General features: G+C 32.7%; 1 protein-coding gene across 1 annotated transcript; it reads left to right on the top strand.

Moving 5' to 3' along the window:
* The first annotated feature begins 10,869 nt into the window (after nt 1–10,869).
* Nucleotides 10,870–15,884, top strand: LOC136273054 (CUB and sushi domain-containing protein 3-like). The gene is made up of 4 exons (XM_066076864.1): nt 10,870–11,298; nt 13,409–13,582; nt 14,551–14,730; nt 15,220–15,884. The coding sequence occupies exons 1-4, from the start codon at nt 10,986–10,988 to the stop codon at nt 15,489–15,491; spliced, it is 939 nt and encodes a 312-aa protein (XP_065932936.1). The 5' UTR covers nt 10,870–10,985; the 3' UTR covers nt 15,492–15,884.
* The last annotated feature ends 634 nt before the right edge of the window (nt 15,885–16,518 follow it).

Here is a 16,518-nt window from a genome sequence, read left to right on the forward strand (position 1 = left end):
TCTTTAACCTTTAGCGAGGAGTTGCATTTCTGATTTTTTTAAAAATAGAAAATGGCACGGATATACATGATCTTCTCTGTCTGTATCATTATCTTAATTGGTTTTGAAATTATAGATGGTAAGTACATGTACGTAGTGCAATTTTTGCTTTATTTAGATTACCAAGCTAATTTAATTGTGAAATGAACAGCAGCGTAAATAAAATCAATGGTCGCGTTCTTGATCAAATAAATTTATCCCAATTGTCATTTATATTGCTTTTAGGAAGACTTCGTTAACGTACAAATCAAGTTGCAAATTAAAATTATAACGATACTCAGCGGTGCTATAATTATTAAGTATTAAAATAAAACCGAACGGACTGTGCAATATCTTGTTTTGACAGCAATAATTATCAAAATCGTTATGATAAAATCTCCCTAATCTCAATTCTGCGGGTTTTTTTCTGTCGCCAGATATCAATGCTAAAGAATTACAAAATCAAAATAGTTAAGGAAAATCTTATAATAATCAAAGTACTGAGAGTACTGATAGACGGGATCTTGAAAGTTTGAATTTGTAATTGTCCTGGATTTCCTCGAATATGCTTCCAAAATTAATGAGTTTGAATTAGTTGTTACAATCTATGTTAATTCGGCTTTTTTGCAATTGTCTGATACTTTGTCTAAATTTTACTCAATCCCGGCCTTCATAATTAATTGTAGAAAATTGACGCAACGGTATATTATGTAAAATAAGACCCCAAGAAAAAATTTTAAAATTACTGCTAACCGGGAAAATCAAACAACTATATCAAAGTAAATAATTTTAATCGTTAGATTTATTCAATTTTGTGATCCAAGGGAAAATCCACAAGTCGGACGGTATCCGTAATACAAGTTTTATGAAAACCCCGAATACTCTAAAACTGCTGAATTAACAAACAAAGTGAACATTTGTATACCGATAACAAACACGGGCACCTACGTTAGAAATATTTTATTTACAATAAGATTCCAAGAACTTTGACAATAAAAAGATTTGTCACGGTCGCCATTTTGATTTTTAAGACCGACTTATCTGACACGATTTTCTTCCTTTGCGATTCGTGCAAAATTAATAGGTAAAAATAAATCCGTTCGCCGCTTACTACTTTTTTGTGTAAACTCGTGCATCACCTACACGAATTACGATACAACCGTTCCTTTCATTAAAAATCATACTCCGAAAATCAGAGACATAAATAACAGAGATTGTCAACTCCGCCATTAGCGTGTAAATGTTACGGGACCAACCTTACTTTGATAACTACAAGTGCAACAGCAATCTTGTATAAGTCATTAAATTTGAACCTGATAGTGAACATGAACATGAACCTGTAAATATTTTAAGCATGTTTTATATATGAAATATGTACAAAAAACTCTTTTTTTTAGTTTTTAAATTACTTTTTTAAAACTTATTGACTGTTCACAAAGTAATGGTAATGCATTACTTTACTCATGTAATGGTAATGTAATGCATTACTTCAAGAAAATTAAGTAATGGTAATGGTAATTTAATGCCCTAATTCATGAAGTAATGGTAATGTAATGCATTATTTTACAATGTTATTCACCCCAAGCCTGATTCCAACTAAGCCGGAAAACATGAACATTAACAAATTAACTTGGTTCTTCAATTGATAAGATTGTATATATTATATGATGTATAAGTCTTCCAAAATGTATAATCTATTACAGATTTTGCTTACAACGCATTGTTTAAAATTTAATTTCAGTTTAATCAACTAAAGAGCTAACGAACGAGAAGGCAAATTCAGACTTGTTTTTATTTTCTTTGTACAAAATTCCTTTAGAGACGAACAGCAGTCATACCGAAAGTAGACTGGAAGCCAATGAACCACCTATTTAATTTGTAAAACATCTGTGTTTAACCCGTCCCGATTTTAACTTCGGCTTGCTCATGAAGTTTGGTTGTATTATGGTGAAAGATTTCAAAATAAAATTCACAACTTTTCAAAAATGGCTTATTGCGTTTTGGAACTTTAATTTTAATTCCACCATCAACCTCTTCTATTCAAAAATAAACTCGTACACCAACTGAATCTTCAACGGCGCTGAGCATTCAGATACGTAACTCATTTCACATTTGAAACCGAGCAAGAATATTTTGATCAATAAAACTATTTGTTTATTTTCTAAATAGAATTTTGTTTATACACAAAGGACTTAAACAGATTTAATGCGTGTTTTTATAATACATATTTACTGAAATGCATGAAAACTTTCTGCACTATTTTCTTACGCGTAGATTCAATTCATGTGTTCTACGCGTGCCTTCCGGTTTGAGACTTCGGCTGACAGTAAACCAATAGACGGGGTCACATGACCCCGTCTAAGAAAGATTTCTGAACTTTATACGACTAACAGATTACTTATTGCTATCGATTACTCTAGTTCAAACTAGTTAACTTTAATTGTTGTTCTTAATCATAAATGAATTAAACATATTATAAAAAAATAAACTTCTCTTTGTTTTAAATAAATTGTGAAAAGTTTCCTCTAAACGAATCTAAATACTAACAAACAATTGCAATGGCTCGAAACGATTTTATAACACATTTAATTCAAAATCATAAATCTGATATCATTTAACACTAACTTGTATAATAACAAAATCACTGTTCAATTTCTCTTGTCTGCATTGGTGTTCTCGACGTCCAATCTTTGTATATTTTGACTATGTTTTGTAGATAAAATGGACATACAAATCACCTATCGTCAACGGATTCATTTTTTAAAAAATATGAATCTGAGAATGCCATAATTCACAACTTTCGGAACCCTACTATAATTTGTGAAATATCAATGAAGAATTTTGATGCCAATATCAAATTTAAAAAAGGGCACCGCAAAGAGGAGTATCCCCTCGCGACATGACTTGTTGTAGGGGGAAATGCATTATTTAGGAAAATTCATGTAAATGTTCAGATCAAAGTTTATCAGATCAAAATAAATATGACACAAGTATTTCTTAAAACAACTTTGAATTCATAATATATATATTATCCTTATCCCCAAGCTTTGTGGTGTATAAATTGGGGGAAAGGGGGGGGGGGTTAGATGTACGTTGTTGCACAGTTTTTCTATTCCTAGCTCATTCCTACTCAACACATGTGCACATATGCTTTAAAGTTAAAGCAATATAAGCTGCAATTTTCAGCTAAAATGTCTTTTTACGAAAAGTGTTATTTTCTACTAAATCGACAAAAATATCATGGTTTTTAAAGTTCTGTTAGCCATATTTTTATTGGAAAAGCCGTAAAGAAGCCTTAAATGAAGCAAAATTGAATTATTGTCGTCCTGTACAAAAATTGATCTGCTATATATTCCTTAGAAGAAAAATCTTTCTTTTGACGAAAATTAAAGATTCTTTCAAACCTTTTTTATCATAAGAGTTTAATTTACATGCAGACTTATCATACTAGCAGGTTTTTGCAGCAAAATAAAATTCTAAAAGATACAGCTCATATTGCTTTAAATAATTTAGATTCATTAAGTGACATTCTTTTTAAAATAAGCATACATTAACGATCCGTATATATTATAAAACGTAGCTGAAGATCTAGCGATCTGTAGTCTGCTCTGATAGACAATTCTAGTTGCTTGTGGTATGTCAACCCATTATGGTAAATATGCAGCTATTATTAATATGAAAACAATCTTCGCGTGATAAATGTGCAATATCTGTGAAAGTCTCCTCTGAATTTTGGACTAGGTCTATTGTAAGTAATACGGGAAAATTTGTCCGAAAGTTGACTGCTTGTTTCGATGTCAACCGGATGACTTTAATTTCTTGCCCGCTTCAACTTTTACCTATGGGCAATCTTCTAACCCTCCAATACTACAAAACGTTTGTTTTTTTTTTTTTTTACCTTTACTAGATTAAGTAAAGTAAGTAAGTAAGTAAATATTTTATTATAGTGACATGTGTATGTCATGAGTATAAAGTACAATACAATATTATACATTATCGAATTACACCCGGCCTGTTGGACCTATATGGCACTTTGAAATCTTATAATATACAAATATACATTTCTGAGCGCATGAGTTTACTTTGATTCAAAGTACTTAAAAAACAACAAATCCTGGCAGGGTACTATAGACCCGGGCGCGGCTAACCCGGACGGGTGATAATCAAATTGGAAAAAACTCCATCCGACAAGTAAATACAAATAGGGGAAGTATGTGGATAAAGCAATAACAGTTCAGATTAAAACATTGTCAAATACCGGTATATATTCATGTCGCTGGAATATTTACTGGAGGAATTTAATCGCCGAACAGGCATGTGTCCCGATTTTTAATCAATTTCATTCATCTTGAAAAGACATAACTCGCGTGTCTTACTAAATGTACTTTAATCAATTAGTAATCAAGTATGCATAGTGTTTCTTCGATTAATTTCTTCTAAAACATTCAATCTAAAGAATAATTTATACCATGCTTTGACCCGTGCGTACGCGGGTTGACATTGTATATGATATCGGATATTTACCATATAGATACATCGACACACCATATTGTTGACATTTACATAACCCAGCTTTAAGCCTAAAAATATGCTATAAATTTCACTACACTCTGCTTAGTTAGAATAATTTAACTGTGTTTGGAGACAGGCCTTCACTACACTTAAAGCGAAGCTTCTCGTATACCCGTAATGTAGCAACAAATTGCAGAATCGCTCCGAAACGATTTTGGAGAAAATTAATGAAGCTGCATTACTTTCTTATACTTTCATCTAAAAATTTTTATTCGAAATCGTTGACAATTAATAAGCGAAGCTTGATTGTGAAAAATAAAAACAAATTGGTCTTCAGGCACAAATGTTGTTTGAAATATATAAAACAAATCACAGTACTCTTCCGATTTCTCGGACAGGGTATTAAAGCCCAAAAAGTTAACACCTTTGAGTGTTAGGTAATTTTAAAACCAGGACTTCGCGCGATAACTTCACATGAATTGATAATTTTTGCGTGCCGATAAGTGGACGGGATCAAGAGAATAAAGCTTTTTGCAGCTTTAAAAATATTTGAAAAACAAAAACCTTACTCTCCTATGGTTGGAAATGACAAAAAGGCCTTTGATTTTCCATCTTAATATAACAAATACAATTTAACTGCTTTATCTTTCAAGCTAACATGCAATTATTTGATACATGTACATTTCAAAATAATTTGAAAAAATGAAATGGATTAATTTCAAATAACATACACGTATATGCTCAAGCTATAGATCGAAGAAAAAGACTGAATTTTCTACTTAATTCTGCAAGTTCCGTTTAGAAATTTATAAACAACAGCGAAAATTAAAATTCATGTCATTAGATACGGTTGCCCTTGAATTATTTTGTTTAGTCGAGCAAGCTTTTTGCAAAGCTATTATTTGTACATCTTACACTTCTGTCAACACTGGAGAAATAATATGTCATGCTCAAAACATAAGCAAGCACATGGTATTGCTGTTTTCATTTTCCTGTCTTATCATCTTAAAGAGAGGACAAGAAACGGCGAAGACATTGTGGGCAAGTTTTTAAGATTATAGGAGTTGACATTGCTGCTGATTTCTATTAAACTAGCGATGAATCGGGAGCGGTCCAAAATTGCCCTCTAAATTATGTTTTTTAATTTTTACCTCGGCTAAAAAGCTCTTACAGTAACTTTGTAAGAAAGATGTTCACATGCATTAAACATTTAAATTGATTTGTTTATTATCATGCTTTTAGAAAGAAAAAAAAACTCCATTGATTTTAAATACATTTTGCCCATCGTCTCAGTTTGTACATTAATCTTTTAAATTGGGCGTTGACGGAGATGCAAGCGAAACTTGCGCAACACGACCTCTAGTGAGAGAATGCAAACTATTATAATGATGATGATATATAAATTTATATAGCATGAAACATATTTAATTTCTTACTGCAAAAGGCAAATAAATAATGTATAAAATATGTCTTTATTTACATTATATACCAGCACATCCTTTCTGTAATTATTATTTGAAGAACATTATCAATACATTTCATGACGTCATGACGTTATTGGTTAACTGGATAGCTATAAACGATGCTATGTTTAGATAACTATTATATGGAAACGGTACAAGATATTTAAAAAAATCAAACTGTTTTGAAACCGGTTAATTCTCCAAATATTTCACCTAAAATTTCATTAATTTTGAAAACAGGGACGATTTTGCTGTTTACCGTACCCAGTTCTTTGTCGGTATTTGCTTAAACTTGAACTTTTTACTAACTGGGTACATGAGAGTTTTTCTTTGTATCTATGTGAGTTTCCTCATTTTCCTCTGAGTATTCAATTTTGCATTTGTAGTCAAACATCAAAATATCATGGTCTGGAATACGACATCTGGATCCAAGAAGGTTTTGCAATTTCCCTACTTCTATTACATCACTGCAAGGTTTTATTCTGAAGTTATAACAATTTCCCAGCTGATCATGTGGAACACAAACATAATCGACAACAGCCTTTCCTTTCACAGAAACGGAAGTGAATTTATTTGAGTTTTCCCCATATCGCCCATTCAAAACACAGAATTTAGAGTCCAATAAAAATTCAGAAAATGATTGTCCATGTAGATTTTGCGTATGGTCAGTTATGTCTCTTGATCTGATGTTGTCAATATCAACACAAACATTTCTCATTTAGCCTAGACGAGAATTGAAATCACCTAGCAAGAATATTGCATCCGTTTCGCTGTTGAGATAGATTTGTGATAGTAAGTGCGAACAAAATGCAAGTGCATCTCTACCCCATGGTGAGTTTTCTGGTGGTAGATAACCAACAAATGCAATAAATTTAAAATCTGTGATTTTGTCGTTAAACTGAATTCCCAATATACCATCAATGCATTTGTCCATAATGTTCACATCGTATTGCTTCATTATATCAGTTCTGATAAGAAAACCCACACCCCCAGACGCTTTGGGGGCGTCTTTCTGAATGTGTGTTTGGTTAAACCCATACCATTCATAGCCAAGTCCTTTAAATCAAGTCCCATAACTCCTGACAAGTGCGTCTCGCAAACACTTACAATATCTGCCCGCATAGATCTGATCACCTCACGCCTAAGATCATAACTGTTTATAGTCCATCCACCCACAATCAAATGACAAAAGGATAGTGAATGTTCAATGAACCGGCGCGAGTCCTATCCATCACTGTTGTCGCGATGCTCCGACTGTGGTCTATCTGGTGTTTTCTTTACAATCCGCCCGTTTGACGTAATGCGAAAGTCTTTTCCATGCGGCAATTCATTCAGCAGAGTACGCGCATTAAGCTCCAACAATCTTTCTGTGTGAGTTTTACTTCCACGCAAAAACACATTTTTGTATTTTTCCACCATTTTCAGTTGTTTTTTCTCTCTCAGAATCAGTATTTTATCCTGCACTGACGCAAAACTAATTTTAACTAAAGCTGGCTTTCCAAATTTCCGATTTCTCAGTCTAGCAGCAGCAACCACATCCACAGATTCGCTTAAGGTCAAGATCTAGTAAATGAAAGGTGCCTATAGGTTTATAAAATTTAAGATATAAAATCTTTTAATGATGCTTCATAACAATAGTTTTGTTTGATAGGGTGTACCGGGGCTAAACGTTTTGGTAAATACAATGAAAAATCATGTTTTAAACAGTTATTTTTAATGAAATATGAAGGAAATAATGAAAATTTTTCGGAGTTTTGTCCATTTTTGACTAATAAAATGTATCTAGAATGCCTACAGTCTCCCAAGAAACGGAATTAAACAAGCTCTTGAACTCCTCTTTAAAATGATATCAAATTGAATATAGGTATCGGGATTACTTTTCCCATGATTTAACATAGAATGTCAAGAAATTGTTTAATTTTTACATAATTCCTTTAAAGCCGGTAAGTACGGGAAAAAGATTCTTCAAATCAATTATGACGTCATAATGGTTCTAGCTCCAAAAAGACTCTCTGGAATCATTTACTAGATCTTGACCTTAAGGTGTTGTTAAGTTCCTTAGATATTTCCAGTATGTTTTCTTTGAAGCAACGATTGTTATCTCCGCGTTGTTCAGGGGGTTCCTATTGTTTTCAAAAAACGTGTTCGATTCATCTGGTGACCTATATATTGAATGTAGGTGTTCTCCGTTTTCAACCACCTGTAGCCTTTCGAGTATAGACGCAACAGACTGTGACAATAACTCAATTTGCGATTGTTGTTTTCCTATTTCAAGATCAAGGTCAGTACGGATTGCTTTCAGTTTTTCGTCAATGGACGACATGAACTCGTTTCTAAACTTGTCTAGTTTGCTGTTAAACGCTGATTTTAACTGATTCTGTCCATCTTGAAGGCCTTCTATTGCTTTTGCAATTATAGTCATTTGGTCAATCATTTTAATTTCAAAACTTTCGGACTCACCGTTTGATGCAACAGAGTCGGCCATCTTGAACATTTTGCTCGGTGGCTTGGGTGTTTGGCCATTAGACTAAAGTCTTCTCCTCTCCGACTCGGACATGTTGAATCCTTATAATAATCCTTATAATAACACATACGCCAAAGAAAACCCACTCCATACAGTTTTCAAAGTTTTCACAACACTATAACTGCTATTTCACAAATATTTTCACAAACTTTATCTGTTTTTTTCAAGAGCTCAAATTTCGTGACCACCTTTGTTCACGCATGCGCAACTATATCGCAAATATTTGAACTGCATACGGTAGCGATTAACCTAAAGTCGTACATAAAATTACTGCAGATGTCTATTATCAAGTCGTACATAAAATTCATGTTATAACTTCGCTTCTTTACGATAATTTTAAAAATATTGAATCAATTGACTTGGAAATCAATAGGTTTATCCTTTTACCATGCCAAATAAGTGTACAAAGTTTGATTAATATTCATTAGAAGGTTTTCTTAATATTTTCCTAGAGGGCTGAAAATGGACACACACACATACATACACACCAGGCTTGGGGTGAATTATATTGTAAAGTAATGAATTACATTTCCAATACTTCATGAATGTGGGCATTAAATTACCATTCCCATTACTTTATTTTCTTACAGTAATGCATTACATTACCATTACTTGAGTAAAGTAATGCATTACCATTACTTTGTGAAAAGTCAAAAATATGTTTTAAAAAAATAAAACTAAATAAAGAGTTTTTGCAAATGTTTCAAATATAAAACACTCTTTAATATATCTACAGGTTCATGTTCAGTATCAGGTTCAAATTTCATGACTTATCCATTGTGCAAGATTCATTCTTTATTTGCTCAATATAAAATTATAATTATGGCATTATGAACATCTTATCACATAAGTAAATTGATATTTAGAGACATTTGATATGGTACAATGTCAGGTATGAATTTAAGATACAGAAGTACATGCATAACAGAAAACAAATTATGGGATAACGTTGCAGTTATTAAAATTAAAAGCTAAATAGAGGTATTTTCCCAGATTACACAAATCTTTAAAAATTTTGACATTAAATTGTATTAATTTATGAACAGAGGGCTTGTACAGTAACATTTCTAAATATATTTTAATCGGATTTCTTTATACTGAGTACACTTTAAGACAAAAGATTGCTATTGCACTTTACGATCATCAAAGTTTCAAAGGGTTCATCTTTCAAATGCATCCTGTTAGGTTTGAAAATCTTCCCAGCTATACTAAATAAACGTTCTGAAGGAGCTGTTTAGCAGTTGAAGCTGGGACTGAAAGATTTTTTTGCAATCTTTATCTTAGGATATATTAATTGGAATAATAGAAAGAATACATTTATCTTGTATTTTCTATCAGTCCAAACTAATATTAATATGAGAGAGAGAGAGAGAGAGAGAGAGAGAGAGAGAGAAAGAGAGAGAGAGAGAGAGATTAAAAATTTACAAATGGGTTATAATTTGGAAGTGATTTTGATTTCATTATGGATGGACAGTGCATTCATGTTGTTTTTAAAGGTGCATCTCTTTCCACTATTCTATTGGAACATAGCCAAGGGAAGGGGATTGGGGTGTTTAGCACTTCTTAAAACAATAGATTGCTTCTAAGATTATCCTTGGGGCATAGTGTGTTGTTGACACATTCTTTATTAGGTGCAAACTAATTGGAAGTAAATTTCAAAATGGTTTCTAACTCTTAAAAACAACACTCTTAAAAAGTTTATTAAACTGTGTTGTTATATCTATTGAAATTAACAATTTAAAAATGAATTTTTTAACATCTTTTTTTATTACATGTACAACTAAAACATTTTTTTTTCTCAAAAATTATTTTTTTCTCTTCTTTAAAATAATTTCTATCAAATACAATTTCAGTTATTCATACCATTTTTTTTTAAAGTGAACATGCATAAATAAGCATAGTAATGCAAAGTAATGCCATGTAATGCCAGCATTACACTAGATTTTGGAAAGTAATGCTAAATTTGTGGCATTACAAATTACTAGCATTACTTTGAAAACATGTAATGCATTGCATTACCATTTCATTTAGCATTAACCCAAGCCTGATACACACACACACAGCAGCAGCAGCGATGCTATATCCCCCTCGCAACAAGTTGCACGAGGGGATAAAAACCCGTGGACTTTAATTTGAAATAGAAGATGGATAATCTCCTTTACATGTAGCTTATATTTCAGAAAAGGCATGCATGTAGTGTATGGACCATGTACTTATAATTTGTCAATATGCAGGAACATTTTATAGGGAATTTCAGAGAGAGAAACGTACAGTGTCGAATTTTAAGTATTCATTGTCATACTATTTCATGTTTTATATATTTGTTTATCTATTAATCTATTTTAGGATATATTCAAGTTACTTCAGGCAGCAGCTACAGTCGGCTCAGTACCAACTGTATACACGCGATCGGAAAAAGTTATTTCGAGTTTTGGGTCAAAGCTTCGACTGATGTTCACGTTGCATTAATGACCGATGACCTTTCCACACCACGTGCCGATTACAGCCAGTTTTATGAAATCGTCATCGGTGGGTGGAACAACGAAAGGTCTTGCATTCGTGCCTTAATGGAGATTTGTAACGAGACTGATTCTCCAGGAATATTAAATACGAATGACTATGCCCAACTGTGGATCAGCTGGGATAATGATAATATTCAACTTGGAAAAGGACCAAGAGCCGACAACGTAGTTGTTGTCAATCATATTCAGACAGTTCCTTACAGTGTCAATTATTTTGCAATAATGACACATGAAACAAGTTCGTGGAGATTCTATGAAGGTGGGCTTAAACTGACATTATTTTGAATCGGGATAACGTTTTTTATTTACTGCTAAAATTCCATAAACAATTTTTGTTACCCTTGACTGGTTTATTGGCAAAACTGTCAATTTGTAAGAAAAGAATGTGGTCAAAATTTTACTTTTCAATAAATAATGTTTGTGGAGCTCACAAAAGAAATTTTTAATAGTCCGTAAAGATTTTACCGTCAGTTGTCGAGTTATAATCGAGACAGGGACCCCACATTTCTTTGTTTACAAATAAAAGCTTGTGCCTTCTTTTAACATATGTGTAATAAACATACAAAAGCTTAATCATTTCTTTGAATTTTCCTATCTAAAAGTTTTTTATGACCATATTGTAACATTTTCTAGTTTTATCACCTACTTTTGATTTGGTTATTGATGATAGATTTTCATTTGAGCAACTAGGATGTTAGGAAAAACATGGCACCAGCCATGTTTACAAATCAAAGAATTGTGGGCACTGCATTTTGCTTAAAACTTTTTTATTGATGATGATATTTTGGCTGACGCTTTTAAATACCTTTGTGACGCATTGCAAGTTTTAAATTTGGAGCAATCGCAACTTCTCGGGCCTTTCCAGCAGGCTCGGAAAAACACCTCGAATACATTACCTAGGCGTCCACGACAACCCCCCTTTTTATAGAACTTCATATAATTACAACACATTTCATGATCTGTTGAGATGTGAGCTATACTTCATTAAAGTAAACGATATACTCTAATATATAACACAGAAGCGACATACAACACTGTTTAGCAGATACTTATTTTAATGGGAAGCGACTCCATTTTGTATAAAATTCTAACATCCGGTGTTGTTAATACATTCGAGGTGTTTTTCCGAGCTTGCCGGAAAGGCCCGAGATGTTGCGATTGAAATTTGGAGGGGTAAAAAAGATGTGAGGATGTCGCTTTTTAACTATGAACTATGAACTTCAGATAATTCTGAAAGAAAAAATTTACTTAACCCATAGTATACATATTTTCCTTTTAACATGTATCTGCTGTATTACTATAACACCAGATACTAGTATATCTAAGCTTTGTCTTATGTCCTTTTACTTATATAATCAATATACTTATTAATTTTTCGCTGAATAATGGAGAGGCTAGATTTCTTTAATATTAAAGATCCAGAATACCTTATTAAGATTCCGTTCGGTGGCCGCCCGATTATGACTAATTCTTTTTTCATCCATCCGTCTGTTTGTTCTATTCTCAATTTAAAAGTATATTTTCTCTCTCTTTGGTCCATTTGTGTTCAAAAATCACTCATAGAGACATCAATGGTAGTAGGTTTGCAGTGACCTTCAACAAGATTTATAGTACTTCACTACCCCTAGACTTAAACTTTTTAAAACACTACGTCACAAGATGGCGATTTTAATGTTTTATTAACCTATTTGTATCATATCAATTCAGATGTATATCGCCATAGCTCAGTGGTTAAAGAATCGGGCTTGTGAACTGCAGATCTTCATTTTTATCCAAAATTGCACATTTTTTTGCCTATTTGACATTAATTTTATACTGCTTATCCATTATGCTCTCTATCATAATCGGGTAATTTTCTGCTGATTTGAGAAACTTTTGAAGGTGTAGTGAAGTACCTTAACTTCTTTCTTTGGAAAGTTAGAATGGAGGTATGACAGAATGACTATACGACAGAAAGAATAATTATTCCTCCGGTATCTTCCGATTTTGGGGGTATAAAAACCTAACGATTATTATTGACTCCATTAACTCCAATTACAATAGATAGGATTACAAAGAGATGTTTGGTCTTTAATGAAGAAATTAAAGTTAAATTGGTTATCATCTATTTCCATTTAAAGAAATACAATACAAAATTAAGGTGATAAGGGGGTTGTATCATGCACTGCATTCTTACAACTAACTAGCTTGAATATCAACATGCGATCATGCTGTTAACATTTTTAAATCAACACGTTTTAACAAAGTCCACTCTGATGAAGTTAAGGGGAAAATGCAACATGTTAAAAAAATAAAAATTAGCAATTACAAATTAAATTGATAAAATTGCACATGAGGTAGGTTGAAGTTCTTTTGCTATTCTTAAATAGATACAGACTGCAGTTACGAGGAATTTGTAAACACTGTCATCTTAACCAATGATACTAGTTGCAACGGAATCACAGAATACGCTTGTGAAAGTGGATACCGCTTAACATCCGGTAACCTCTCTCGGTTATGTGACATTGGACAACAGTGGATAGGTGATCCTCCTGTCTGTTCTGGTAAGATAATAATTTTAATTAAATAGTTCGTTGTAAATATTATTTTTGCATTAACAAAAATACAGCCGATATGCACATTTGTCGTAGATAATCGTAGAAACTAATACATTCCTTATCTCGCCTTACACAAAATGCTTTTTCTTATATAAACATATTGTCAATTTTAGTAAACTTTAAGAAAAAAACCCCTATATATTGTACCTTTTGGATACACTTTTTTAATATAGAGCTTTTCTAATTAAGCAAATCGATAAAGTATTTAAATAACCACGACCATTGACCCCGAAAATACAAATACTGTCAAAGAAGTAAGACTGAAACGATAAAAGGGGTAAAATCAATGCTAGATAATAATAAAGGTGATATGATCAATTATTATATACCCTCATGTTAAATACTGAAATCTGATTGGTTTAGGCGCAGCTGATAATTCGTTCTATTACCCTCAGCGTTACCTCAACAGGTAACACAACGAATTGTTACATGCGCGTAAAGTATGCGCGTAGGGTTCGCCGTAAAATTCATAACATTTCTATATAAAAACAGTAAAATTTTCTCTAAAATTAACACATTCAGTATAATAAAAATAAATAGTGCATGCTTGGTAGGGTATCTGTTGAAATTGACACCCCTCGAAAACCATTGTTAACCTCCGCTTCGCGTCGGTTGACAATGGTTTTCTCGGGGTGTCAATTTCAACTGTTACCTTCCAAAACAGGCACTATTGAAAAAATATAACTTGTCTGAAAACATAAAAAAGAAGTCGGTCATTTTGCACCCTAAATCTTTTTTTCATGAGAAAAGGAAAATGTTAATATCTGAAAAATTTATGCGATACATTAAAAGTTCTTTTTTTAATAAATATAGTTTCTGCATATTTTCACCATATCGTTTAGGCGTTTGTCATATGTAACTTTTTGTTGTAGGTAGATTTTTTTATACCACCCTCATTACAATTCTAATTGCAGATACATCATCCTGTTCTGAAGTGTTTTCATCCAGTACGGTCACCGTGGTTAGCCAAAACACAACGATTGGTGGGATACTGTCGATGACATGCGCACAGCATCATGCTTTGGTAGTTGGTAACTTATTAAGAACATGCCAAATTGGCGGAACATGGGATGGCGTGGAACCTCTTTGTGAAGGTTTTATCTTAAAGACAATTACATTATTTAGAGATTGATTTGTCACAGTGAAAGTTGTTTAAAAAAATGTTAGCAAATGAGCAGATAGTACACGATGTTTGTAATAACGTGTGATGAGCAAGACAATATAATCTCTTACTTTATTATGGCCTCCTTATATGACAACAAATAGGAAAAAAGCCGGACATCACATATCTGTTTCATGTCAATTATTGTCCAAATTGTGTTAATGTTCCTCCCTTTACAGCCATATTTATTCGCTTCCTTTACGTATTTCTCGTTTTTATATTTTTCCCCTATGCGTGCAGAAACGCATTGGGTGCAGGATTGTTCAAACTGAATCGTGTTTTTCTTTCATGTCTTTCTACTGATATATTATATAGAGGTGTATAATGAGGTGATTTGGTGTTTATCGAAAATGTGGTATCTGTGAATATAAACTAAATTAACTATGGTTTCATTTACTTTATACAATAACATTGATTTCAGCTTGCGCCTGTCCTAGTGCAGCTATGGCATACCAGTTTAACTCAACTGAAGAGCTCATGGAAAAAATAGAAGAAATGACGAAAGAGTTAAAGGTAGTAAAAAGGGAAACTAATGCCTTTATTCGGTCCAGGATCAGCGTAACAGACCAACGACCTTCATCCACTAGCATCGGGGTCGTCCTTGGCTGTGGTGTTATGGTGTCTTTACTTGTGGTCATAGTTTTGTTGGACGCTGCCACCTTATTACGCCATATCAAACATGGCGTCAGATAATCTGTATATAATTGCGTTTGTTGATTAGAAAAAAGGTTATCATAGCATTGTTATAAGGAATATTTTTTTTATTTAAATCAATTTAAGAAGTAACCATTGATGCCCATAATCAAATTATCAACCTCAATTAAAGTCCACTTTTTAAAAGGCCATCTAATTTAATAGGCTGACCTAGTAACATTGTTTAACATTAAGTTCGACTAAAAAATTTAATCATAAATTAATGCACATGTACCCTATGTCTAAGAGGCATTGTAAGAGTAAAGCATATAACATATTACAAATGGAACAGTAAGTCAGATATTCATGCACACAATTATACTTTCTTTTTGGTCTTAAACATTACATTAGTTTGTCTTAGATTCATTTATGCTATTTCACCATGCAACTCGTTGCAAAAGGGATATAGCATCGCTGCTGTGTGTGTATGTGTATGTATGTATGTATGTATGTATGTGTGTCCACTTCAGACTAATGGGCAATATTCAAAGAAAACCCTCGCACGAATGTTTGTCAAGTAAACTTCGTACACTTCTTTTGCTAGTAAAAGGACAAACCCTGTTAGTTTTCAAGTTAAATATTTATTAAAAATGATCATTAATATAACAGCATTTGAACATGCAGGTCATTTGCGTATGACTTGACAACACCGACTTCCGGTTCACTACTGCGAAACTAAGGATCAAATCAAGAAAATTCTCATCGAATTATGCCTATATGCCTACAATGTATATTATTCCTATAGTCTGTCTCAAGATATTCATGGAAGAAGTAAAGTTTTTCTATAGAACTTGTTTAGAGAAATCAGACTCAGACCTTGTTGATGTTGATCTACAACCTATTAACCAGCTTTCAGATATTCCAAAACTAGAAAATACTACAGCTGATTTTCTATATAAAGATATCAGTGAAGGTGAAAAGTTAAATGTTTTAAAGGGCCTGAAAAACAAGACAACAGGAAGTGATGGCTTAACTGATGAATTTTATAATTTTCTATGGAATGGTCTTAAAACATACAATACAAATG

The sequence above is a fragment of the Magallana gigas genome, chromosome 2, assembly GCF_963853765.1.
Source record: "Magallana gigas chromosome 2, xbMagGiga1.1, whole genome shotgun sequence".
In the NCBI taxonomy this organism is placed as follows: domain Eukaryota; kingdom Metazoa; phylum Mollusca; class Bivalvia; order Ostreida; family Ostreidae; genus Magallana; species Magallana gigas.

Coding starts and splice junctions, on each gene's coding strand:
- LOC136273054 (XM_066076864.1), top strand. CDS start 10,986: ATGACCGATGACCTTTCCACACCACGTGCCGATTACAGCCAGTTTTAT. Junction 11,299..13,408: donor TTCGTGGAGATTCTATGAAG/GTGGGCTTAAAC, acceptor ATTCTTAAATAG/ATACAGACTGCAGTTACGAG. Junction 13,583..14,550: donor TGATCCTCCTGTCTGTTCTG/GTAAGATAATAA, acceptor TTCTAATTGCAG/ATACATCATCCTGTTCTGAA.